Genomic DNA, 27,414 nt, shown 5'->3' on the forward strand with positions numbered 1-27,414 from the left:
TGGGTAGGGAAAAAGGTTAAACAAAGCTGGGCAAAAAGTTCTGTACCCTCTGAGTTAATTGTACCACCGTACAGGTAATATGGAGGTGATTTTGGATTTCATTTTTTTAGTTTTGTTTTCTTATGCGATTAACACACAAAGTAGAGTGTCGGTGATAAAAGTTGAAACGTCAAAATCAATTTCCTATAGAATAACGTAAAATCGTATACTGTACTTCACTAATAACAACCAAGATTACATAACTGAGAGTGTGGTTATCAAAAAAGAAAATATTGCTTTGTTCTGCTTATCTAAAATTCAAAAGTTGATTATTGATTTAGGCCGCTAATTTTGCCACTTTCTTTTTTTGTTAACGCTACTTTCCTATAAGTAATTTTTTTGTGCAAAAATACGCTTGTAGATGAGTGACATTAATAAAAAAAGAGTGACAAAATCATTTCTCTTGATTTAAGAAGTTGATAAATTTAGTTATACCACTGTAAGTCTTATTAGCGACTCTGGAATCGAAGTTCGACTGTTCGAGAAACAACTGCTTTTGAGAACAGTGGAGATTAGCACGATAATTGAGGACTTTACAATCATCCATTTAAGAGTTGGAAAAGGAAAAACCCTACTCCCTCCTCTTGGCATCATATCTGAACAAATAGCCAGCGGCCGATGGACCGCCACCCGCCGCCGTACCGCGGCCTTCTCACGGGAAGGTATTTGTATTATTTTCCACCAACTAGATTGCATTGCGCCATTACATGTTTACACTTGGGAAATTACTTGAAATGTTTGTTTGTTGCTGTTCTAGTTGCATTAATGGTTGAGACCTAGAAATTTTGGGTGTACTGAGGCTGCTTATGAGGGTAGTAGAGGGCTTTGGGGTCGTTCTCGGCTCCTATCTACTCTCAAGTCTCAATCCGTCCGGATTGATCTAGTTTTGGGGCCTTGTGGGCCCACTTGAACCCCCAACGATGATTAAAACTAGGGCTCATAAGCGAACCCAACGAGCCGAACAGTTGATTGGTTCAAACTTGGTTTGAAAACTTAACGAGCTTTAAAAAAATGTATGAGCTTGACTTGTTTATGAGATGAACAGATCTTAGACGAGCTTTAATCGAGTTGATCACAAACCGATCTCGAGTAGCTATTTAAAGAGCGTAAGTCGAACACGTCGAGTAGTAGGTTGTTCAAGTTTAGTTCGAAAGCTTAACGAGCTTCAAAAATATTTTTGAGCTTGACTTGTTTATGAGAAGAATGATCTCAGAAGAGCTTTAATTGAGTCGATTATGAACCGATCTTGATTAGGTTTTTAAAGATCAATAAGTTGAACACACCAATCAGTAGTTTGTTCGAGCTTGGTTTCGAACATAAACAAACCGATCTCAAACGAGATTTTTAAGACGAACACCGGCTTGAACTTGAGTGGTTTGGTTCTTTCATTCGCCCTAAATAGAACATTGTTTACTATAGCACTTGCTGAGAAAGTTAGGTACTGGTGGACCGCCACCCATCCTGACGCACGTAATTTTACACCTTAAACTGTTCATTGTTCTTCTATTAATGTTACTTTTTCACTTCGCTATTGGTATCCGATCAAGCTAATTTTTTTTTCGAAAGGATAAACTTCTCAGTGAGGGCTATGTTATGAACAGTGTGGTATCGTTATTGCTCCCAGTCCTGGATGGGCTGAAAACGGCCCAAAACTGTGCAAAATTGGACAGATGGAGACTGGACGGGAGCTGAGTTCTCTTGGGTTCTAGCTCAACATGAAGTTCTTAGTTCTAGTAGATGTCTTTTTCTCCTGAATTATAATCCATTGATTTGATCAAAGAAATGAACTCTTCCGTAACTTCTCTGTCACTTCAAAAAAAAAAAAAAAGGGTTAGAAGTTGACCTAAAAAATATATTTTTCTGCCGGTAAAAAGCTTTAGACACAGGAATATATTATTGACGCATTTGGGTTCCTCTGTTGGAATGGTACAATAAAATCATGTATGTGTAACAGTGTAAGCCGCCGCCGCCGCCTCCGGTGGTCTATTCATACCATGCCTCTACTATGTTGTCGCTTATACATACATTAGTACATACTAACTGTTAATGCCCAACTTACAAGCTCTGGCTGCAAGTTGGATGCTTAACTATAGAATTGTTTTGTTTCAATATCTCCGATCCTTATAGATGAGCTATAGAGCTTTTAGATACTCCCTCCCTCCATCCGTCAATCTTAGGCTAGTTCTTTACGTTTTGCTGCTCAATAAAGAATGCCCATTTTGAAAAAGTCATGGCGAAAATGTATAATATTACTCTTCTACCCTTTTATTTTAATTAGTAACTAACAACTCAACATCAATCAACTCAAAAGTGCTATGACGGTGAAAGTTATTATGTTTTTTTTTTTTTTAACGTAATCATGGTGTCTCCTTATAAGTTAGATTTCTCGCCTTTCAAAAAAACTAAGTTAGATTTCTCAAAGCAGACTAACATTGTGTATGTAATCTCTCATACGTTTTCCTTTCTCTACGGTTAAGCCATTGTTGTTTGCCCCATATAACACGGGAGGTCTTGGAGAGAAAGAGAGAGGGAGAGTGAGAGAGGAAGGGGTTAGTGTTTTGTGTTGTGAAACCTTCGCATGTTGTCTTGCATATATTATCCCCTCTCTTTAATGTTGCGCTGCTTTATTTTCCCACGAGGCAGGCCCCACCTCATTGATTTGTTTATTTCACAAATTTTATAAACTTGATTTGTGTATTCTTTTGGTTAACCAGAGAACCCTTGGGTTCAAAGGCGAAAAGACATGCCATGCAATGTGAAGATAGAATCAGCAACTTGCCAGGCAACCTTATTGGCCGAATCCTCTCTTTTCTTCCCACAGAAATGGCAGTTGCGACAAGCGTCTTATCAACTAGATGGAAGCAATTCTGGACACTAGTCACTAGTGTGGATTTTGATGATAAGTTGATACTTCAACGTCAAAAGAGTAACAGAGCTGCACTCCAAATGATTTTTGCAAGTTTTGTGGACAGAGTGCTTGAGAGAGTCTCATGTTTGGATAAGTTCCGTCTCAAATGCTGCCAAAGTTATGATGTTTCACATGTGAATGCATGGGTTGCTGCTCCCTTAAAATATCCTATCGAAGAACTTGATCTCTCTATTCCAGTGAACAACTCTACTAATCATGTGGCACCTCTGGACCTTTCTTCTTGTAGAACACTGGTGGTATTGAAATTGGGTACCAAATTTATGCTCAATGTACCAGCTTCGGTTTGCCTATCCAGTCTCAAAATTCTCCATCTTGATAGTGTCAAATTTTCAGATGATGACTCAATCAAGAGACTCCTTCTTGGCTGTCCTGTGCTTGATGAACTGAGTATGAATGGATGCGTTGGAAAAGATGTTCATGTTATTAACATTTCTGCGCCTGTTCTCACAAAGTTGAGATATTGTAACAAAAGAAAAAAATCGTTTTATTCTGAAGCAGAGTACAAGGTTGTGATTGATACCCCAGCTCTTCTATATCTGGAGCTGATTGATTATGAAGCAGAGGTTTATTTAGTGAAGAACCTAAGTCATATCGTTAAAGCTGATATTTGTATTGCAGAGCAATATGATGAAACTGATTATAAAGGTATGACTGATCTTCTCATGGGGATATCTGAAGTCCAATCTCTACACTTGTACAATAGTTGCCGAGAGGTATGCTTTCCTTAGATTTCTGTACTTCCTCTTTTACAGTTTGTCCTGTTAGACTTCTCATGTTATTCTCGGATATTTGACCAAGTGGAATATTATTATATGCAGGTTGTTCACAAGATTTATTCTGAGCTGCCAATTTTTCATAATTTGTCTTCCTTGGTACTTGGTGCTGGCTATGTTCGATGGGTATGGTTGTCACAATTATTGGCGAAATCACCGTGTCTAGAAAGACTTGTTTTCAAAGAGGTGTGTCGGCTAGAGAAATTTTCTTTGGAAAACTTTCAATCGTGTGGAACAATGATTAACTTGTTACCTTCCTGGTTTATTTACTAACAGGGGTATCATATTGAATATGATGAAGATGCATGTGATGATGAAGACGACAAGTCCTCGGTCTGGCATGATTGGCATCCACCTCGGATTGTTCCTTCTTGTTTACTCTCGAACCTCAAGGTAATTAGGTTTCTGAAATTTCAAGGAGGTGATGGGGATCTGAGATTGGCCAAGTATTTTCTGAAGAACACTGAAGTTTTGGAGAAGTTGATAATACACTACAAACTTTTTCAGAAAAATTTTGATCTTGCAGAAGACCAGTTGCGTGTTGCCACGCAACTTTTAATGCTACCAAGGGGTTCAAGGGCCTGTCGGATCAAATTTGTTACTTTGCGTGATGATGAGTCCGATTAATTAGGCCCATCGTCATCGGTTATGTCCTAGTTTTAATTCCTAGCTGTTTGAACTCGTGTTTCAGTGTTGGTAGTCATTTTTGCATTGCTCGGATATGTCTCTTTCAACTAATTCGGTCTTGTTTTTTGTGAACTGGATTTGGTCTTAGTATAAATGATGGGTTTTTTACCTGTGAATCTCCTTATGATATGGATAGCAAGAAATTGGTTTACTGGTGACAAGTGGGGCTATAAACGAACCGAGCAGTTAGCTTGCTCGGCTCGGCTCGTTTAGTAAACGAGCCGAACTCAAGCTTGAGTTTTTGGCTCTTTTAGTAAATGAAGTGAGTGGAGCTTGGCTCGTTCGATAAAAACTCGGCTTGTTCAGGGAGTGTTGGCTTGATTAAAGAGACTCATTTAGTGAATGAATAAGCTCGGCTCGTTAAGGCTCCAGCCGAGTTTGAGCTCGATAAAGCTCGGCTCGTCTCCTTTGTTGAAGCAATTTGTACCAGCACTATTCGTGAGATTTTGGGGCAGATTTGATCTCGGTTTCGGACTCCAACTTCAGCTATTTTGAAGGGTTTTAAAGCACCAGTTTGGGGAGTTCTTTCCGCTATTATGTTGTATTTGGTTGGATACACTTAGGTTGTTTGTGAGATCCGATAATCTCTTTGGAAACCCACTTGTAAATCTTTGGTGATAGTGGAAATAGCTTTCTCTCTCCCGGTACCCGAGTTTGAGAACCACATAATATTGTGTGTTCACGTTGTGCCTTGTTTATTGCGTGTTTAATCTTTTCGATTACGCTCCCGTAAGCAACCTTATCAGCCACATCCTACCTTTCCTCGGCGCAGAAAACGCATCGACAGCCAGTGTGTTGTCGACCAGAGAAACAAGGATCACGTTCTATCCAATTATTAGACCTTGAAACAGAAAGTTCTTCAAAAAAACTACGTATATCTATTTGAATACGGCTACCTTTTTTATTTTTTATTTATTACCTTTGAATATAGCTACCTTGTTAAGACTTCACTCCAGTCTTTTGTGTGCATGCAAAAGGTCAGGGGTGTACACGGTTTATATTGGTCTAGTTCTTTAGAAAACTAATAATCGAACCAAATATACCGATTCTACAAAGTTGGGAATCATAACCTAACTCATATATATGTGGAACCTAAGCATAATCAAACCGCAAGACCGGTCCGGCTTTTGGAAATATCTAATACTCCTACTATTTTTCTTTTAATATGAAATAAGATTGTCTCAAGGCCCACAGTTTAATCTAACCCATTAGTAGATTTTTCTCGGACTCACTAAAATGATCGAGATCGTTCATTTATTAGACTTAGACTACATAATGTGCCATATAAAAGATCGTATTGATCGGATTTTTCGATATGAATTTTCGGAATTCACAACCATTAAGAAAAATTAGTTTTCCTCTTTGGCCCTTTTAAAAGACAGAAAATAAAATGAGTTCTAATCCGTGTTCCAGTGTTACCTAATTCCAATGTGTTTGTATTGGGAAAGTATGTGTCCAAAAACTTGAGCTCGAGTCAATTTTAACGATTTTAACGAGCCGAGCTTAGTCAGCTTAGTAATTTACTAAACGAGCTTATTTAATTAAGCTAAGCCTCTCTTAACAAGTTGAGCTGAGTATTAACGAGCCAAGCCAATCCAAACTCACAAAGTGCTCGGTTCATTTGCCTATCAATATTAAATATTAATTTTAATAGTAGTATATAATTAGACATAATTGACATTTTGTTAACCAGCGAAAAAAATAAACAATTTTGATTATGGGCCCACAGCTGGGGTGCGGTATCCAATTCCTCATCCGCTCAATGAAACAGAACAGGTCATGGTTTCAAGTTTCGACCAGAATCACTTGAATCGAATCCGCCTTACAAGTTAGGGTTTCTCTTCTACCAATTGCCTCTCTTTCCTCCTCTCGGTGATCGATCGCTATTTGTCATCGCGGGTGTCATTCTCATCGGCAGCCCTAACTGTATGCTCTGTGTGTGTGTGTGTGGTTTGTTTACAAATCTATTTAGTTTGCTTCAATTGATTATGTGCAGGAACTTAAATTGCTTTAGTCTTTTGGACTTGTTATGGCTATGGTTCTTTTAGATTTAGATTTTATGAATAAGTGTGCCTGTTTGGGTTCGTGCTTCTTCTTTTTTTTTCTTTTTTTTTTTTTTAAGCCGGGGGTTAATTGTTCTTTGAATAGGGGTGATAAACGAGCCAAACGAGCCGACCAGAGTGGTTGTTCAGGCTCGGTTTTGAAACTTCGGAACATGTTCAAGCTTAGCTTGTTTGTGATATGAGCCAATCTCGAACAAGCTTTAAATTTTAATCGAGCTGAACACGAGCTGCTGTTGAGTAGTTTGAATTTTGTTTATATCATAAGCCGAACGAGCTGAGTAGTAGCTTGTTCGAGCATGGTTTGAAAGCTTAACAAGTTTCCAATAAATATTCATGCTTGATTTTTTCATGTAGCAAACTGATGTTGAACGAGCTTTTAATGAATGAACAGTGAACACAAATCCAAACTCGAGTACCTTGGTTCGTTTATCAGCCCTAGCTTTAATTAGTTGTATCCGTTTAAAATTGATGCATGTATGGCCTTGTTGATCCCTGACAGGGTTGTTCTGAATTTTGCATATTGTGGTGAAGTGTATGTGTCTAATTTTGCATTGCAGAAGTTCAATTTTTCGGCTTTCTTTCTCTTTTGTGTTGTGGATTAACACTTTCTCCAATGCTAGGCGCATTTAATGCTTTTATAGCAAGGTGGCATTCATCCAAGCAAATTATAGAACAAACACTTTGGAAAGATCTGAATAAATTGCGAAGTTGGTGTCATGAACTCATGATTTTATAGCATGTATTATATTTCTTTAATTTTGACTTTTGCATTGATGTACTATTTCAGGCGCATCTATTTATGTCTTTCTTTTACCCCATGTTATATTAGTTGTGTTCTTTTCTCGCAAATTCAAAGTGTCTTTCATTTCAGAAAGCTATCAGATTGTTTTTTATTTTTTGGCTTTTTCTCCATAAAAACAACAATTTTGCTCTTCAATTGTGTCATTTGCCTTTTCCGATTCAAATTTCAAGGTTTTAGAAAGCTGGGAGCCAAAATGCATGTAACCTTTATCGCTTTACGATATCCAAGATTTAATCTAATGGTGTCAAAGTGTCAGGCCATGAGCAAAATTACTTGTGTGAAAATACCATATTCATCAAAACAAAAAATTGCTTGGGCGAGCAAACATGATTTTGAGTATACCTATAACCCCCCACCTCTCCCCCCCCTCCCTAAGCTGCGTTAGAGGATAAAACCTGCATAGAACCCAAGTGAAAGACCTCGTTGGAGCTCAATTAAGAGAGTATATTTCTTAGGTCACGCCACATGCCAATGGATTGAAACCAATGCAATTGTCTTCCCTTGTGATGATATCTTTCATATTGAGCTGAATGATGTTGATCCGGATGAGTGATTTTGAATTTTCAGGATAAGAATGTCTCGTTTGCTGAGGAAAGTCCTTAAAGAACAAGAATCACTCTGTCAACCAAAAGATGAAGAGCATGAGGTTGACGACGGCGACTCCTCTGAGTCTCTAGATTCGCCGCCTCCTGTTTCTCTAAACCCTTTCGATCTTCTCAACGATGATGACTATGGTCAAGACCAGGTTTACCGCTGCTGCCTGCTAATATTTACTCTCTAGGTCAACTAATTTTGTTGTTGTGTTACACTTGTGTTATACTTTGCTGAATTATGTGTCATTTGCCTCTTCTGCTTTGCTGTTGGTTTTGGTCTTGTAGGCCAAATTGAGGGTTCTCTACTTTCTCGACGTATGTTTCTCTTTTTGGATGGTATTATGGAATGAAATCTTTGTTCCACTTTGCTTTTTACAAATCAAACATTGTTACTTTTTAGGTGAGATGAGAAATGATTATTAACACAAGGAGCCAGGACAAATTAAGGCAAAAAAGGGTAAACAAAGTAAATGCACAAGACACATGGCGGCCTAATAATAACTGACCGATCCTAATGGTTCAGCATGTATAGTGTCCGAAGCCATGGGTGCTCAGCACATACGACTCCGAAGTCACTGAAATGATCTCTTCTTGTCACATCAACCAATCAGATGGAAGTCTTTGCAACAGACATACAGTTGAGAACCAAAACTACACGCAAAGATCTCCAAAAAGGGTAAATAATGATGACCTGCAACCTTGGTCGGTCGATTGGCAGCCACCTTTTGTCAATGACCACCTTGGCCACAGCAACATGTAAAGGAGAAGGGTTTGATCATCACTAGTTGAACTGTGTGAGCTTGTACACTCTGTCGCTCTGCAGTAAACTTCCACTCATTTTCTTACTTTCTTTGCTGGTTGAGTATTGGTCATCCGAAATTCATTCCTCCGATTGGTATGCCTCTACTGGTTCTTGCTTTTGCAGTAAGAAAATTGACTTGGACAGGAAGTTGATTAGTTACCAAAGTTCAGTCTTATATTAACCCCATATTTAGTAGAGGCTCAAAATCTAGCCCTATAGTTTTAATAGATTTTGGGGAAACAAAGGAAGGAAATAAGAATGGCTGAATTTCAGAAAACTGGGATTCAATCGTACAATAGAAATAATGAGATCCTTTTAATGACAATTTAAACATGAAATGCGGATCAAAACAAGAAAAATGAACAACATTCCAACCATAAAAATCAATGTTAAGTATTAAGCCATGGTATAAGATACCAGTTTTTACATTTTAAAACGCAAATGTTAACCTTAGTAACAATCAGTGTAGCAAACGATAAGCTGACGATCAATTCTCCTTCCCCAGGCATACTTGGTGGATGATGACATCATGGATAAAGCATTACTGACCAAAGCAATTTTTTCTAACAGTATGAATAAAAGGCTTAGGTTTAATCGTTTAGACTGAAAATTTGATGTCAAGAAATCATTGTGTACGGTCTATTCTAGATGCCTGCTGAAAACCGCTTTTTAGGGATTTCATGTTCCGAAAATTCCAATTCGCGTGGAACGTAGGTAGTATGGGTTGGATGAATTATTGGGTATACGGGAAGAAGTATTTTTTGATGTTCCTCGAGAGAATTTGGAAGAGAAATGTGAGCCCAAATAGGTCATTCTGAACATCAACCGTGTAGCAGAGATAATGACATTCGTGGAAATAACAATCTCGATAGGCTTCTCCTTAATTGTGGAAGTTCTCAAATAGCTTGGGACAGGGAAAGAACACAAAAAACAAAGAAAGTTGCTCCAACCCTCATATTGGAAGAGCAAGAAAGAATAAGTTGTCAATGCCGTATGATTAGCTTTTATAGCGATGGTCCGATGGATGCCATAGACACAATTGTATTATAGAGGCAAATACGAAAACAAATACCTGATTTATGTCTTGATGAGTGGGATCCCTGGAGTAATAGTGAATCTTTTTGGAGGAAAGAAAATGTGGTTTGATGTTTATAGAAAAGTTTGTACGGACGGGAGATTTTGTCGTCTCCTATAGTACACTCTCTTAGTCACCAATATCCGCTTTGATGCCTCATTCCATCATGCCTTGGACCTCGTCCACTCATCCTCTCTTCAGATTATAGAATCTCTTTCATCTTCTTGAGTTAGCTGTTCGAGTTTTCGTGCTAGTTGTAAGAGGGAAGTCTACCACAATATCGAGTTGGACGATGTTTGATAAAGAGGTGCTAAGGTTGGTCAAGAAATACGGGGTGTTGTTTGATGCGCTTTAATGGATGGTGCGCATCTTCACTTCAGATCGCTCATGGAGTGAAAAACAAAAGGACTAAAAGAGTTCATCTTTTCATACTCCAGGGATGAGCGGTGGTGTCCTCACATTGTGATAAAAATAGCCTCCTTTTGTTTTAGACCATCACCCATGCATATGAAGAAAGTTGTTGACTTAGAATGTTCTGCCCGCTTCTATAGCTAGTTCTCTCAGGTCTATTGAATTGGGGAAGCCCCCCTTCATTTATGGCTTGGGGGTAGCAACCCAATAAGGTATACTTGCTCTTCTTCCCATGGACAAACTAATTCCAATGGGGGACTTCTATTGATAGAGGATCCTATTACTTGTCAGGTGTCCTCATTCTTCCACCTCGAAGCAGCCCAAAAGTCTATAGCAAGAATGCCGCTCATTTGTGGAAAGACCTACAACCGGGGAACTGATTGATGCATTTCGCTTGCCTAAGCCACTACTCCCTCCATCCCAAAATGATAGTCCCCTATGAAAAGACGTGCAATTTTCAAATAAAAAAATAAAGTACTTCCATTCATAATTTTTTTGAATGCACCAAATAAAAGAACTAATCGAGATCTTTAATTTGTTGCGAAAAAACTCGAAAAATAATTTAGGGAAGTACTTTATTTTTTATCCGAAAATTGCTCGTCTTTTCGTAGGAGATTGTCAAAATGGGATGGAGGGAGTATTTAGTATTAGTGATTACAGTGTGGGTGCTAAGATTTGACCAGGTGAAGAACTAATTGGATTACTTCTGACCAACCCAATTTGCAGATACACCTAAGATGTCCATCTTAGCGTCTGATATGATTGATACCAATAGATTCAGTAGCAACTCCAGAAATATGTGACTATGGAGTTGTTCACAAGCTTAAATATCAACCATAATTTAACAAAATAACTTATATACTAATGGACAATGCTTCATCTATTTCCAACCGCACATCAAAAGCTTAACTAAGTGTCTCATCTAATAAGTAGAAGATACAAAATGCATGTATTAATGCTATTGCTTTCAGTTTTCACAAAATTATGTGAATACACTAGCTTCTACAATTGCATTCGATAAGGGTTGATGATGTTTTTTTTGAACAGCGAAAAAAGTTTATTAATCTTTGAAGTAATTACAAAGACTAAAAGGATCAGGGAGATGGGCAACTAGTGCCCATTTGAGACCCAAACCCTATATTGGCAAGATACCAACCTAGGAAAAAACCCCAAGGGCCAAAGTTCAACTCCCAAAAGGCCACTAATCCCAGATAAAGCAATAAAGAGCTAGTGGGACGGAGCCCAAACACCATAACAAGCCTAAAAGCCCAAATAAAAGGGATTAGCCCAACAATACAGCCCAAACCCTAGATCTGGAAAAACGAAACGCCAAACAGCCGCCACCGCGAAGCAAGACCGCCGTGAATCCGCTGCATGTCGCCAGTCCCAAAAACGATCGGAGAGCCACCGCCGTAATGACCGCCGTGAACCTTGCATCCCTACCTCCACCAGGTGCTGTGAGCCTCCCATCCTCTGCTACGTGCAGCCGTCCTCCGCCACCTTCGCAGCCCAACCTCCTCCGCCTAATGAAGCCCCTCTGCTGCATCCAGCACACTGCTTGCAGCCAACCCCTCAAACTGCCGCTTCCAACAACCTACAAGATAACATTGAACCACATCCACCACCACCTGCAAAAAAAAACAAAAAAACAGAGTCCTAAACTACCCCCTCGACCACCGCCACCACCCAACCCAACCACGTTCCACCGCGGCCCCACTTCGCCGTTAAGCAAGAACCCAGTACCATCCAACAACGAGAACTGGAGGGAGCACTACTGGACAGAAGAAATAGATCGCCAAGCCGTTAGGCCGAAAAACCCGTCGTACCCAGCAGTACCGACAGCGGCAAACCACCATGATCGGGAAAAGGGCATGGAGAGGAGAAGGGAAAGGAGATAAGGGAGGAGACTGCCGAGGGGGAGGAGGAGGAAGATGGAGGCTACACCTGCCCCCCAGTGGAAGAGTTACCGATGAAGCCCAGTCGATTCAAATTCTAGAGAGAGAGAGGGCCAATATTTGTATGGTATCTAGAGTGCAGTAAGGGTTCATGATGTGGAATTGTCCCATAAGCTTCGAAGCAAAGGGTTCTTTATGAGTTAAGGAGAAAAGTAATCTAGTGTGTTTCACAACATGATGGGTTAAATACTATTTTTTGATGTTATTATTTGTTAACCAATAAAAATTGCTATATTTATAGCAATTTTTTCTTTCTCATGGGTCGGCTGACCTCACACATTTCTACTTCATGTCGCTGCTGAATTGCTTTGAAGTAATGGCTCGATCTATTTCCGTACTATTTCTAAGCTATGCAGCTAAACGATCATCTTACAAAATAGCTCAGGAGTCTCGCCCCCATAGATTTAGGTAGAAATAGAGTTCCAAAAGTAACTCCATTCTTCCCCAAGTCAAAAGAAGGTAAATAGTTTCCGATCAAAACAACAAAATGAAAAGATTCCCGACCATAAAAATCAAGATTAACCCAGATTGTTAGGTAAATATTTACACTTAGAACGCAGGGGAAAACCTCAGTCACAGTTTTCACTGTAGCAACGATAACCTGACAATCAATATTCCCTCTCTAGGCATACCCAGTGCATGATTAATAAAGGAATACAGGTAAACACAAATTTTCCTTCACAGTTGGACTCAAACTCAGCAATATAGATAAAAAGTTTCTCTCACCAATTAGAATTGAGAAGTTGCTGTAAAGAAATGACTTTAGACGTCTCATTTTCCCTTTTAGGGATTTCATGTTGTTCCAAAGTTTGCATTTGGTGTTGAACAATGGTAATATGGGTTGGATGTAGTAGTGGTCATATGGGGTAAAGTTATATATTTTTGATGATGATCCCCAAAAGAGATTCGAAGAAAACTAGGAGCCCAGATTGGTTGGTCATTGATGGGGTTGGGATGATTGTGAAACGAACTGACAGTGGAGTTGCTGGTTTATAAAAACTGTATTTGAAGACTTTTGATCAGAATTATTAATTTTTCCACGATAGGCATTTACATTAAAATTGATAATTCAACTCAACCACGTGAATCAAACACTCTTCTTTGGGAAAATTTGATGACATTCATATGTGTAACGCAATTAGCTTGCAACTGTTTTGATTAATTATTGTTTACCACTGGTAATCACTTTATTTGGTTTTGACCTACTCGTTATTAGAATAAGGAGTAAAGGTTTTAGTTCTGTTAGTTGTTTGTTATATTATGTTCAAGCTGAGACCAGATTTATACGAATAGATTATCTATGATGATTTTTTGGCGATCTTATCCAGCCATACTAGTGTGCTATGCTACTGTATTTGGAATTTAATCTTCACCACTTTCCACTCTTTTTGCTGGTGGCAGTAAGAGGTCCATCATTTTTCTTGTGCATTCTGTTGGATTTCAATGCCTAACGGCTAACAGTCAACTTCAGCTGCAGGTGAGTGAGGCAGAAATTGCTGATGAACCATTGGTGGGAAAAAGTGATGAAAAAGAACCGTCCTTGGTAAAAGCTACTATAAACACACTTCCATCATCCAATCACAAAGCTAAGAGAAAGAAAAAGAAAAAGACCAAGGAGGATCCCTCTGTGGATGCACAAGACAGTGAAAAGCCTTTGGATGAGATGGTCGAAAAGTTCTCTGTTGAAGTTAATGTTTCTAGTCACCTATCGGGCCCTTTAAAAGCCAAGCCAGCAAATGTAGAAGTAGGTGACAGCCTGCTCAAACAATGCATGACCGACATTTTACAAGTGGATCCCAAATATCTAAGAGCAGAAAACGAGCTGCGAAGAATATTTGGTTCCAAGGTAGTAAATTCATTTCAAAAAAATCAACAAACACGCAGTTCGGGACAGATACGTGGGGGAAGACGCGGAAGTCACAACCATCGAAGGGTTATTCTTGTGTCTCCATCAGAACATTGGCCTCGCTGGGATGGATCTTTGTTGATGGAATTTTTGGAAACAAGAGATGGTTACCACTATTTCAAGTAATTGTCATTCTTAATGTCTTCTGTACTTTTTTTATGAGAGTTACTATGTGCATCTCTTTGTGGTTGTTTATACTCCGATCGAAATACTTTTCACCCTGTTTTTTATTTTTTATTACAGATTTTATGCTTTTACCGTATGAGAAGTCTACCATATATGCAACAAATTCTTGAACTCTCTTCACTGATGAAAATACTTCTCTCCCTGTTTTTTTCTACAGATTTTATGCTTTTACCATATGAGAGGTCTACTATATATGCAGCAAATTCTTGAACTCTCTTTACTGATGATGTTGACTTGTATTGCCTTAACTTTGAATTAGTCCGGACCTTGTCTCAAGTGCTAAACCATTGTGTCTGAAAGCTTTGTGGTGGAACTAAGGTGTAGCAACGCTGAATTGGTGAAATGATCTTATCATCTTATGAATTGGCTTGTATGTATTTCGATCTGTTGATTGAAGGAACAGATTATAGAAAATGGCTGTGGCATCATTTTTTATTCCTTGCAGACAGGATCTTAACTTGTACAGTTGGTCATAAATGTAGCATAAGTTAGCTTTTGTGTGAACCCAAGCCGGGGTACGTACCTCCTTGATAATTTTAACTTCCTTGGAAAGCCCACACATTAAATACTTACATTTGCGCATCGCAATTACGTAATCGCAGATTCGCATATGGTATCAAGTTGAGTTGCTATCTCCATTTTGAAATTTGTTTGAAGTACCAAATCTTTTAGACTTTGATGTCAATGTTATGTTTCTCGCTATCACTATCACTACACTTGGAGTTGGAGGAATTTTATTTCCTAAATGCAGAATAAAGCATATCACCAGACTCATGACATGCATTGATCTTTCACTGCATGTCTCTAGACTCATGACATGCATTGATCTTTCACTTTATGACAGTTTCCAATTTAAATTTTGTACCTAAAGTACCTTTTGTCTTCATGTAGGTATGCCCACTCATCTTTATATAGCCAAGCTCAGAGAGCATTTGAAGCAGCTAAAGCAATACATGATCCGAATGGTATAGCAAATATTCTTGTGCATCATCCTTATCATCTAGATTCACTGATAGCTATGGCGGAGTATTTTAGCTTCTCGGGCGAACAACCAATGTCTGCAGAGTTTATTGCAAAGTGTCTTTATGCCTTGGAATGTGCCTGGCATCCAATGTTCAACCCCTTGCAGGGAAAATGCCAATTAAAATATAGCCATGAAACTAACAGGCCATTGTTCCATGCACTCTTCAATCACATGAAAAACATGGACAGGCGTGGGTGCCATCGCTCTGCACTTGAAATTTGCAAATTATTGCTTTCATTGGATTCAGATGACCGAAAGGGGGCCTTGTGTTGTATAGATTATTTCTCTTTGAGATCGAAGGAATACACATGGCTAGAACACTTTTCTGGGGAATATAGGCATGACAACTCCTTATGGTTATTTCCTAATTTTTCATTTTCCCTTGCCGTTTGCCGATTTTATCTTGAGCTCGAGGGAAGCTCTCAGGATACTGGAATGAAGTCAGGAAAAGCTACTTCAACTGATCTTATGAAGCAGGCTTTAATGCTTCATCCGACAGTATTGAAAAAATTGGTGGAGAAAGTACCTCTGAAGGATCAGGCATGGAAAAACATACTCCAGCACAGCTACTTTGGATCAGATCAAATTGGAATACAATCCTTGGACCATCTGATTAACATCTATGTTGCAAGGAGCTATCTTATCTGGAGGCTCCCTGATCTACAGAAGCTACTTAAGAACTCTGCACTACTTGTGGTTGAAACACTAAAGCATAATAGTAGTGAGGCTCGGGACTGGGCTTGTGTGAGGAAAGAAGCATTCCCATCAGAGAAAAATGAGTAAGTATTCTTCACATTTTCATGGTTAGCCTTTTATTTTCTGCTAGAATTATAGCTGCATTATTGATATGTGTTTTCTGCTCTATTTGGCTCCATTATAGAGTTTGTGGTACTCTTGTCAGGTGAGGTTAATACTGAGAATTTGTAGTGGTGAACTGGCAAATGCCATTTTGGTTCCAAAAAAACTATCTGGCAACATTATGGGAAGGAGATATATGTATATGTGGCAGTCTCTTAGTTTGTTTTTTGCTTGTTGGTTGCTTTTTGTATTACGTAAACTTTTAACAGTGAGACGTTTCTTGTTTCTGCCAGGTATAGCCACTTATTGGTATCTGATTTTTCTGATTCTGTGCCAACAATGCCACCTGAGATGCTGCAAAATTTTATGGTTGATCCAAGAATGAGAGAAGAGGTACAGAATGGTGGCCATGTTGCCAACCCACGTGCTCCCCGTGATGTTGCAAACCGAAACCCGTTGGTTGTCTTGTTTGAGTCTATGCTACCATGGGTTGATTACGGAGGCCGAGATGGAGTTGTTGAGGAAGAGGATGACCAGCAGAACCACAATGGTCATCGTTTGGACGACAATGAACACTGAATCTGTAGCTGAAGCGTAGAAAATGTTTGTGGGGGAGTTGGAGACGATAGGAATGACTCGTATGATCCCTATGCCTGATGCTCGTGGACCATATGATACTGTTTGCATCGTACCTAAACCTCTAATGGTCTTTCAGTGCAGTTTTTGTTGTGGGCAAATCTTCTTCTTTTTTATTGATTTTTTTCGGAGCTTTAGAAATTGCTGCTGGACACGAAGAAAAGAAGGTTGTCATATATTTTTATGTGATAACTTATAGAGAAATATGTGCAAAGGAATTATTTTTCGACTATAGTTATGTTTGAGAAAAGGGAAGGGCAATCAAAAAATTTATTTTTTGTTCTTTTCTCTCCATTCTCATCAAAATGCTCAAATCCAAATTAGTGATTTCCCAAGAAATCATAATTCTTTCATTTCTCTTCTTACGCCTAATTTTTAAAATTTGCGTGAACTTAAAAAACTAATTTAGATTCTTTAATTTTTTTTGAATTAGTTTTTGAAAAACTATGTACAAAATTCCTGTTATATCGAAAATTTTGACTTCTTGTAGAGGGCTGCCTTTTTAACGGGTGGAATACAATTTATATTTCCTCTTGTTCCAATTTTTGTCTTTTTTAAGAGTCTGTGCTACTTTTTTCAAGTGATTATATTTTATTATCTATCTATAATAATTTAGGTAATTTTCAAAACGTTGTTTAATATTAGTAAAAATCAAGAGCTATCAAAATAGATCGATATTATATATAAAAAGCAATATTACCAATTGAGAAATATAATCAATTTAAAATCTGATTAGGATGGAGGGAAAGACTACAAAATGGAGTATTTATAAGTAGAATTTGAACAACCCCATAAAAGACACGAAAAAAATTCAAATAAGGACAAAATCCAAAAAGTTCCTAATAGAACAAGAGGAGTGCTAGTGACAAAGAAAATAGGCAAAGAAAACACCCTTAAAGTGTATATGAACGACTCAGATTTACTGTGCAGTGCATCTGAACCGTTCATGTACACTTTAAAGATATTTTCTTTGTCTATTTTTTTTGCACCTAACATTTCTCAATAGAACAAGGTCTCAGACTCTCAGCTATGCTATAATCACAGACACTTAAGGCTCCGTTCCGGAAACGGAGATAAGTCCTTATTTTTTAAGAAGGCAATTTCAAGCTCAAAAATTATGGTCTTATTGAAATCTAAAAATATGTAATATGGATCTTGTTTGGAAGATCTTGATGAGATCTTTTATACGATGCAAAAAAATTTAAAAAATTATTTTTCATTTACTTTATTTTTGAGTTTGAAAATGTGAAATAAGCTGCTTATACAAACTATCCGCATCAAATATGGGGCCACATTGGGCTGTGTGGGCCCACATATATATATACGTGGTTGTATTATTCTTTTAATGATGACATTCCTTTTCGATAAAAAGAAAAGAAACCAAAGGACCAGATGCTCTATTGCTCTTTTCCTGTTCTCTCTTCTTCCAGTCGTTCTTCCGGCTTCTATCTTTGATTTCACAGGTTAGTTGTACAGCTTCTACCGTTACTGCTTAGAATTACTCGTCCCTTTTGTAATGAATGAACAACAGCATCTCCTCCTTGGTTTTCTTTTTCTGCTATCGAATTTACTATAAAAACAAATTTCTGAGCTTATAGGATTTTTTGATAAATCAGGTGCCCGTACCTGCTTACGGGCACCTCGACTAATCGTGGGACCAATCCCACTGCCCACTTGCATTGAATCAAAATCGGCTCAAAATCGCATTGAATGATCATTCAATGCGATTGCTTGAGTTACCAATTCTCAGAAATGCGGTTGCCACATCATTTGGGATGGAATTTGTCACGTAGAATACGCAATGTCCCTTAACATCTTTATCCCTCATAATGTTTATTTTTCTTGTACGGCAATAATATATGTGTAATATACTGTGTGAGGTGAAGGGTGATGGGTTGAAGTCTATGCTAAATAAACTTGGAAGTTCATTCCTCTTGCTATTATCTTTACCTTCTTCTAAGAAAAAGAAGTGTTTTGTTTTACTGAATGTGCTTGCAAGTAACAAGTTACTCTAGCCATGTATCTAACTGAATTAAAAGAATAATTTCTTCACATAGGTTGGAGCCTTTGAGTATTCGGTGCCCTATAGCCATGAGAATTAAAAGAAGAAGAAAATAAATACATGGGAGAAATGGTGACAGCTAACTAAACTCATAGTTGGAATGTGGGCGGTGTCTCAGTTGGTCGAGCACCCTTTGCCCATTTGTTTGGCCTGGGATTGATTCCCACGCCTGCCCCACTCATGTGGTGGCTTCCCCTTCCCCTTTCCCCTAACAAATAACTCACTAACCCGTTGATGTATATCGCTGTGACAAAAAAAAAAAACTAAACTCATAGCTGTGTTTTGTAGGACTACCATTGGTGGGATAAGGTGGAATAAAGGTCCTTTGTCATCCCAGGGTGAGATCTAGCTTCAAATGAATCCCATCCTTGGTTTGACATGGCATGAGATAAGGATTAAAGAAGCGATAAGGAGTAAAATAGCTGCAGATAGCAAAACTTGGAGACTAGAATATTTTCTCCTATTGGGTATGGAGCTTAGTGGCATGAAGCGGGTGCGGGGGAGTGGAGGCATCTAGAAGCTCCTGAGGTTGGGAGCGCCTAAAGAGCGTATATAGATTATATAAAAATAATATGTATATAAAATACTTAACCATTAAAGGAAAAGTGATACTGAAAATTTTCCCAATCTTAAAGTGTAATGATTGGAAGTTGTATATTCTCAATTTGTAAAACTTTTGGACTAATATGATTCTCATATTTTTATTTCTAAAATGGCTTAACTCCCTTAAAAGTAAGAGAATAATTGCCTTAACGGCCTGATAAGCTCCCATCTTAGTTAGGAGTGAGCTCTTGTCAAGCTCCCATCTTGGAAGCGCCGATTCGAGCTCTTGTCTAGGGAGCGCACCCATTTTAGAAGGATCCTGCAACTAAGGTATGGAGTAAAATTTAGGTGGTGAAACACTATCCCAGAAAACATAACAGGTTAAAGGACGAGCAACAAAAAAAATTAACCTAACGAAACCACACTAAATATAGCCTTTAGTCCCCGTCAATTAGGATCGGCTACATAAATCTGGTTTCTCCATTGAGCTCTGCGGAAGACATCATGTTCTGTGATATCTAACAAACCTAGATACTTTCAAACTTTTGCCTCTAAAGACAATTTTGGTCTAGTCCTCCCCATAGTGCTACCCTCTACCGTAACCATACCACTCTCCCTAACTTCTGCTTTTATCGACCTATGGAAGACATGTCAACACCACCTTAATATGTTTTCTTTCACCGTATTTGTAAGTATATTGAGATGTTTATTTCTAAATGTTCAATGGGGGCACCCTGTCACTAGGACGTTGTAACACTATTCAAAAGGAGGATGAATGGTGGTATTCAGGGAATAGATGGTGATGTTATGATTTCAAAGTTATAAAGATTGTGTTGATGTAATTTTCCCCTTAATATTGAACATAGTTCCCATGTTTCTCTATCCAAGATTTTGAAGAAACCTGAGGCTAGGTATGGAATTATCATTTGCTTCCTTGGTGCACCCCCAAGTGACAAAGAGAGGTTTTGATGGGATGAAGACCTCTGCCCTAACACCAAGTGGGGCAAGGAAATCTTCCACTGGCAAAATGTTTCCATGTTTTGCAACAGTAGCAACCCGTCTAACTTCGGTACTTTCCTAACCATTGCTTATTCTCCTTCGTATTCTGTTCAACCAGTATGGACACAAACTTCCAGGCATATTTGCGTCCAAAGCGTTTTTCCTTGACTTATTACTATGGCTACCATTTCTACTGGAGTCATCAGTGGTAGTTGACTAGCACTTGCGGCTGATTGATGATAATCTCTCAGGATGGAATCAAGGACAATAAGCTGGATTTAGAAAGGAGGAAACGCCAGCTGTTGACAGCTATCCAAGACACTCAACGGGGTCTCATGACATCTGCAGATCAACGATCTACCATTGAAGAGGCCCTGGTGTTTTTTTGTCTTCTTCTTTGCCTTCATCAATTCAGCTATCTTGTTTTCTATTCCATGGATGTTTTAGTTAGAGCATCTTTGGCCTTCACTCAAATTTTTCTGAAAGATGGGCAAAATCCAAATCGGGCTATCAATTTAAGTAAATGGTTAATGGCATAGTTGTATATTTCGGAGGGAGCAAATGACCTTGTAAAATTTGAGTCTTCCTTGATTTGGGTTGAATTTTAGTTGAATCAAGTGGAATTTAGGACATTTTACCCATATTTTGGTTATGAGTAAAGTAAGAGTAAGGACGGGAGATGCTATTTTTCACCACTACCCAAAAATGCCATTGGTAGGTGGGGTTGGAGAGTTACAGTGCCGGGACACCAATTGAATTGTTGGATTTGGATGGGACATGGCGTTTGGAGTATACGTCTGCCCCCGACGTCCTAATTCTTCTAGAATCCTCTGCAAGACTCCCTTTCTTCCAGGTATTGACATTTTCTGTTTTTCCTAAAAACATCAAAAGTATTATGATGTGCTCATAAATTCTTCTTTTGAATTCTTTCACCCTTGTTATATACGGAGTTCTGAACCTTAACCTTTTTCTATTACTACCTCGTTATAAATATTGGTGGAGTAGTTGGTTAAAAATTCTTGCTCGGTGTGGCTTGAAACTGTTTTAAACTTTGAATTTCTCCACTGAAGTGAACTTAACCATTAGCATGCCAACAGTATCTCCTCCCCTTCCTACGTTTCTTCTTTCCCCATAACATTTCGATTGGTTGGTGCATGGCAGGTTGGTCAGATTTTTCAGAAATTTGAATGCAAAAGTCAGTCTAATGGAGGTATTGTCCGAAATATTGTTCGATGGAGTATTCCAAACTTACTAGAGGTAAAGTGAATAATTTGTTGAACACTAGAATAAAAAGTGCTGATTTTGATATTAAGACGTCATTTGTGAGAAATGTTATGCATGAAATCCAATGGATAGGATATAAGGCAGTGAGGTCACGTATACTAGTTCATGAATCCCTTCCACTGCCTTCTGTTTAGTGGGTAGGAAATGTCACCAAGAAAGGGGAATATGTTTAGTATCTTAATTCATGAAGGCAGTTTAAGTTTCCTGAGACTTTTTCTTGTTTGGAGCATAGCTCATGGATTATAGGATTGCTATTATATCTGCCAGGTGTTTTTCAATGTTTTGGGCAAGAAGAATTACGCAATTCCATTCTTCTTATTGCTATCATTTGCACATCACTTCGCAAAATTGTAATTCAACTATTAAAACTGTGGTCACGTGTTTTACAGGATGAAGACGGTGCTACTCTGCTCGTTTCTGCTAAGTTTTCTGTTGTTTCTTGGCGTAGCATTTACCTCCAGTTCGAAGAGGTGAGTTTCTTTCTGCCGACGTACATTACTCTCAAAGAAGTTGTGAATGGAGACTCCAACAGGTTCATTTTGAAAATCTGCATGTGGATATTGCTTATAGAGCTGCATGGAATATTAGCTAATCGACCTGCGATAAAATTATAAGGCAGCGTGGTACTTGTTTTTTTTCATCATTTTGCTTCATGTGTGTTAGAGTATCACTTTTTGTTTTTTATAATAACAAAAAGGAAGAAAAGCAGTTAGAAGAAGACTTGGCTCAAATTCGAAAACAAATCATGCACTCTTTTCTTCTTTTGAGTTGTATATTGTATGGTGTTGTGTATCATCAGCTTTTGTAACATCCTAGAACAAGTATTTACTGAATACACATTTTGTTTGCAGAAAAATGAACAAAACATGTACAGTGTGTAAAGCTACAACCATTGCGTTCTGACCAAGAAGCTCTACTTGAAAACCAAGACTTTGACTATCAGAAATTATCTAAAACCAAATAAGACTTTAAGACTAGGACCAGATTATATAAAACCAGAGATCCCCTGATTATCAAGACTAGGACCAGATCCATGAACTAAGATAGGAACAGAGCCACAGTGTAAAGAATTATCAGAAAGCAACATCGCTGATATTCGCAAACCAGAAAGCCCTAACTTCGAAGCAGAGGTTGAAGAAGACAACCCTAACGGAGGAAAAAGAGCACCAAAATTGTTAGAAGGAATAGGCGAAGCCATCGCGAATGAAGAGAGAAAGATCAGGAGGATGATGCAGCAGAAATCAGCGAGAGAGCACTTTCGTGCCAGATCGCCCAAATAGCCATCTCACTCTCTCTCTCTCTCTCTCTGGCCACCAATAGAAAGTTGAATTTTGTTTGAATGTTCTTACTTAAATACCAAGTTGATTCCAAAAGAGTTTGGCTTGAAACGAATCAATGCTCAAACTTTTACTTCATTTGTTTTTTCTTTGAACTTTTATTGGTGCTACTGATACTGAAAATGTACACCAAATTAGTTACTTTGTTCTCATAGTAGGTAGGATCCCACAGGTTGGAGTGGGATCAACACCCATTGCAAGTAGAGTACGGTGTTTTGGTATATTTATCAGTATCCTAACATTTCTCTTTTACTTTTTCTCGCTCTTATGATAGCATACCTTGGTCTTAACTGTTATCATAAGGTATATCTTTGCATTTGTTACTTGGAGTTACAATATATCTAGACTTTGCCAGGAAATCAAATTTAATTGGGGAACCTTTTAAATTTGGCTTTCAATAGTTCAACCATCCACAATAACTTCTGTCCTACAAACGCGGTTTGGATCTTCCTGTGGTGCCCTCTATCTTCATGCTAGTCATGGTACCATCATCCTACTGTTTTCAGTTACATGGCACAACCCTGCGCGTGCTTAATTGCATCAATGTCTAATTGATACTCCTTTGTTGTCCTCTAGGCTCTGTCTGGGAATGCATCAAAGGTTTTATGGAGAAGATATTCTAGTAGATTTATTTTTACCTCAATCACCCAAGTATAAAACTATAAACTCGGTGGTTGATAGTCTGTGCAGAAGGTCATTTTTCCCCTGATATTGTTGTATCATGTCTCATTTTTGTTCACTTACTCCTTAGAGTTCCTTTTTGCAACTTATGCGTTCTCCGTTATTGAAGTTTGTGGTTTATGCAGGTGGGCATCTAAGCTTGAGATTGTCCGTCTTAAACCAGATTTAACTGCTCAATGCCTTTCAATAACTTCCTTATTGTACCAGAAGAACACAAAAATAAGCGATAAAGGTAGTCAAAACACTTAACTTCTTTGAAACCTGCAATTTCATTTGGCAGATAGCTGTTCAGGATATAGACACCAGCAAGTTGCAAGTTCTGATAGCTCCAGCTATATTGCCACGCTCGTTTCTCAGTCTACAGGTAAAGCCTATTCCTTCAGTTCGGCATGCGTTCTTGGATAGCAAGGTTCTCAAGCAATATGTATTCCGGGTATAACTGAGCTTGATCTAGTGCGAATTAGATTTGTACAAGACTACAAGTCCATTCTCTTTTGCGTTTCTGCCCTAGATAAGATAAGCTTACTGGTGAAAAGAACAGATGTAAATACGAGTACAAATTTTACTCATTCTTTATTTTGGGTTGGCTGTCAGATACATAGTCGGTCGTTAGGTTGCTTCATACATGGTTATTCTGGGGAATTTTTATTATACGAGACTCAGTTGTCAAATGCTTGTTTGCAGATCTTGCAGTTTATCCAATCTTTCAAAGCTCAAGTTCCAGTGAGAAGCCAAGGGAGGTAACTATTAGACGTCACTCTCACTACGACTTCCCGTATTTTCTTCCTTGACAAGCATGAATACGAACTTGTTTGAAATGCAGGCAGACAGTGGGTGGACTATATTACCTCTCATATCTAGATGGCAATATGCTTTTGGGTCGTGCGGATAGAGGTGGAGCCTTTGTGTTCACTAGAACTCGACCTTTTGTTGTCTAACGGGAAAACATTCAATAGCCTATACTGAAAATGACTGTCGAAATTGTTCAGAATAGAATCCTCCAATATTGCAACCGAACATTCTCTCTGTGCATACCTGCTACATGACGCACTTATGATCAACACAATGTACTGCAGCCAAGAGATCAAAAATGAAATCTATATCTGCCGCTAAATTTGCTTTATTCTGTTTTCCTAATTCCAGTTATAATAGCAAGCGCGAAACAGCCAAACGAGTCGTTGCTTGGTGCTATGGAAAGGCAAACTAATGGCTTTAGATGCATTATTCGTACACAATTATCGACATCCTTGACCACCCTGAAAATTCAGTTGTAGGTGCAAGGTGACATTCCTGTGAGGTGGAATGGTAATGTTTCAGTTTCACAATGGCTCTTACGAGGGACCAGTTCATATACTTACCCTTTAGTTTTCGATTTCTATAATCGTATTCTAAAATGCGAGAGCTACGAGACGAACGATTTGGATATCCTTTTTGAGCTGGGTTTGTAGCCAAAAAATTTGAGTTTGGTGGAGTATGGAGGATTAGGGTATGAAGGGAAAGCTTAGAGCATCTCCAGCATTGACCCATTTTAAGACTCAAATTTAAAAATGAGGCAAAAATCACGAAAATCTCTTTCCAATCTTTGACTCAAACCCTTTCCCATTTTGGGTTTTATCCATTTTTTTGCCCAAATTTGAGACAACTTTTGCCTTGACCCATTTCTCCAACGGCTAGTTAGAGAGAGAGAAAGAGGGAGATGTGTAAAATTTGGGTTTGATGGTTGGAGATGTGTCTACCCAAAATATATTTTTACCTAAAATTTGAATCAAATTTGAGAAAAAATATGAGTGAAGGCCGGAGATACTCTTAACCCTCATCTTGAACGTTTCAATATGCAAAATTGAATACAAACTCAAAAAAAATAAAAAAAAAATAGAGAAGAATACAAACTCACAAGGGGTGAACCAGCCACCAACCTGTTTCTCAATTTTTTTTTTCCCCAAAACCCATTTCAAATCAAACCCAATCCCAACAAATCCGTGAATCTAGGTGTATAGAAAAAAAATCTTTATTGCAATGGTTATTTGTTACGCTATGTGTAGGTAATCACCCCATATGAGACAGACTTAACAAAAACTTGTCAAATTAAAAATTTTCTCAAAAACTGGCCGTAGAATCACGCCCACACAATCCATACACCGCGTGGATGATAAGTGTAAGGATTAGTCAACTTTTGTCCCATAATTCATCAAAATATCTTGCGTTTTCGCTCACGCTTGAACTCCCTGACTGTTAGGTACGTAACGCGAGTTATGTGACTTGGGCAATGAGTAGTTACAGCATTTTAGATAGAGTGATTTCATGAAAAAAAAAAAAAAAAGTTGTTATTTCTTAAGAAATTACTCATTTGATTGGTCGTTTCCTTTCTCACCCAATCTCATTTGGGGAGAAATGACTCCTTTTGTTTTCTCCTATTTTCCCCCCATCCAACAGGTTACATTGACAGTTACAGTGATAACACAGATGACTGCCGTATGTGTGTTGGTGTCTGTAGACAATAGATGTGTACTGTACTCCGCCGCTACCTCACCGCCTCCGTACAGTCACGGCCAAAAAGCGGTTCCTCCCGCCGCTGATTTACGACGTCGCCGTGAAAAAGCTGTTAAACGCTACAATCTGGACAAGAGATACTTTAACCCTAGCTGATCGATATTGCGATTCCCTTTCGAAGAACCAATCCACACGAAGGTTTTTCCCAATCTCTCCAGTCTAAGCTATTTTCTTACACGCCATTGTATAACAAAACTCTCTGAATTCAACTATTCACCGTTGAATCGATATCATCCTCGTCTTGCTTTGTTTATCCATACTGTACTGGGATTTTGGATCGTTGTTGTTTTTCCCTTTGTTCTTTTCTCAAGTGCTTTATACAAGACTTCGTTCCTCCCTGTGCGCACGCTCACGCGCACACATGTACATTTATTCAGTGGCGGAACTAGGAATTTTATATGGGGTGCCTAACTTTAATAAAGTTGAAGCAAGAAAAATAAACAAAAAAGAAGAAGAAAGACTACTGTTCCTCGCAAAAGTATAGGCAGTTGTGATTAACATGAATGTACCTCTATGGTAAAATTTAAATATGGATTTGGGCCTTTTGAGGGTGCCAAAATCACAAAAACTTGATGCAATGTGTGTGTGTATTGTTTCTTGATTGTGTTTGCAATTTGTACGTCCGCCATTGTATATTTGTTTCTTGATTGTTTTCCCAATTTGTTGCTTCTCTTCATTATGCTAGAATTGATCTTGATAGCAACCTTACATTTTAAGTGGAGTATTGCAGTCTCTACTTTTTTAGAGTTCCATAAATCATTCTGTTTGGTGATTTGATTGATAGCTGTCTTTGTGGCATTGTTAAATTATATTCCGGGGAGCAGCTCGGCTCCAGGCATCCAATTTTGCCCATTTGTGAGTCGGGCATTGTTCAACTTTTAGAGTAATAATGTTGACATTTATGTTGATGAGATATCAACCAACACATACATTTGATTGGAACAGATTTATATCAGTAACAATGGGTTTGATTCGGAGTGACAAATATATTTTTTTAAAAGATAAATGTATTATGTAATCATATTAATTGGTATTTAATCAATGAGATTTTTCAGCATGGTTTATGGAATCGACAAGGTCTAAAATTTTACCGCGTCTTTTCATCAAAGTATTCCCGGGAAGGGCCTACAAAATGGGCTTCCTTGCCTGCTTTCTTTATTTTTTCTTTTTTGGACATCCTTGCTTTGTTGATATATGCTACTTCTTGAAGTGAGCAGTGAGAATCAAACTTCATGCGTATCAATGCCACCCGTTCCCCCAACAAATATGATCACTCAAA

The 27,414-nt window shown here is 38.4% G+C and overlaps 3 protein-coding genes across 7 annotated transcripts; all 3 read left to right on the forward strand.

The window, feature by feature from the left end:
• The first annotated feature begins 504 nt into the window (after positions 1 to 504).
• LOC131323208 (FBD-associated F-box protein At4g10400-like) lies at positions 505 to 4,542 on the forward strand. The gene is made up of 4 exons (XM_058354900.1): positions 505 to 701; positions 2,754 to 3,681; positions 3,787 to 3,927; positions 4,018 to 4,542. The coding sequence occupies exons 1-4, from the start codon at positions 658 to 660 to the stop codon at positions 4,366 to 4,368; spliced, it is 1,464 nt and encodes a 487-aa protein (XP_058210883.1). The 5' UTR covers positions 505 to 657; the 3' UTR covers positions 4,369 to 4,542.
• A 1,577-nt stretch (positions 4,543 to 6,119) lies between these two features.
• On the forward strand, positions 6,120 to 16,963 carry LOC131322389 (uncharacterized). 2 transcript variants are annotated; one of them, XM_058353697.1, is made up of 5 exons: positions 6,120 to 6,354; positions 7,861 to 8,038; positions 13,601 to 14,157; positions 15,113 to 16,024; positions 16,337 to 16,963. In XM_058353697.1, the coding sequence occupies exons 2-5, from the start codon at positions 7,868 to 7,870 to the stop codon at positions 16,620 to 16,622; spliced, it is 1,926 nt and encodes a 641-aa protein (XP_058209680.1). In that variant the 5' UTR covers positions 6,120 to 6,354; positions 7,861 to 7,867; the 3' UTR covers positions 16,623 to 16,963. The 2 variants fall into 2 exon arrangements, with proteins under 2 accessions (XP_058209680.1, XP_058209681.1); XM_058353698.1 differs by having other exon boundaries at positions 13,607 to 14,157.
• Positions 16,964 to 18,024: 1,061 nt separating this feature from the next.
• Positions 18,025 to 24,708, forward strand: LOC131324472 (probable plastid-lipid-associated protein 10, chloroplastic). Of its 4 annotated transcripts, none has more exons than XM_058356444.1 (9): positions 18,025 to 18,142; positions 20,173 to 20,353; positions 20,535 to 20,660; positions 21,002 to 21,136; positions 21,445 to 21,540; positions 21,957 to 22,037; positions 23,866 to 23,949; positions 24,270 to 24,325; positions 24,409 to 24,708. In XM_058356444.1, the coding sequence occupies exons 2-9, from the start codon at positions 20,198 to 20,200 to the stop codon at positions 24,521 to 24,523; spliced, it is 849 nt and encodes a 282-aa protein (XP_058212427.1). In that variant the 5' UTR covers positions 18,025 to 18,142; positions 20,173 to 20,197; the 3' UTR covers positions 24,524 to 24,708. The 4 variants fall into 4 exon arrangements, with proteins under 4 accessions (XP_058212427.1, XP_058212429.1, XP_058212430.1 ...); XM_058356445.1 differs by having other exon boundaries at positions 18,032 to 18,142; positions 20,151 to 20,353; XM_058356446.1 differs by lacking the exon at positions 21,445 to 21,540.
• The last annotated feature ends 2,706 nt before the right edge of the window (positions 24,709 to 27,414 follow it).

The sequence above is a fragment of the Rhododendron vialii genome, chromosome 4a, assembly GCF_030253575.1.
Source record: "Rhododendron vialii isolate Sample 1 chromosome 4a, ASM3025357v1".
Classification (NCBI taxonomy): Eukaryota; Viridiplantae; Streptophyta; class Magnoliopsida; order Ericales; family Ericaceae; genus Rhododendron; species Rhododendron vialii.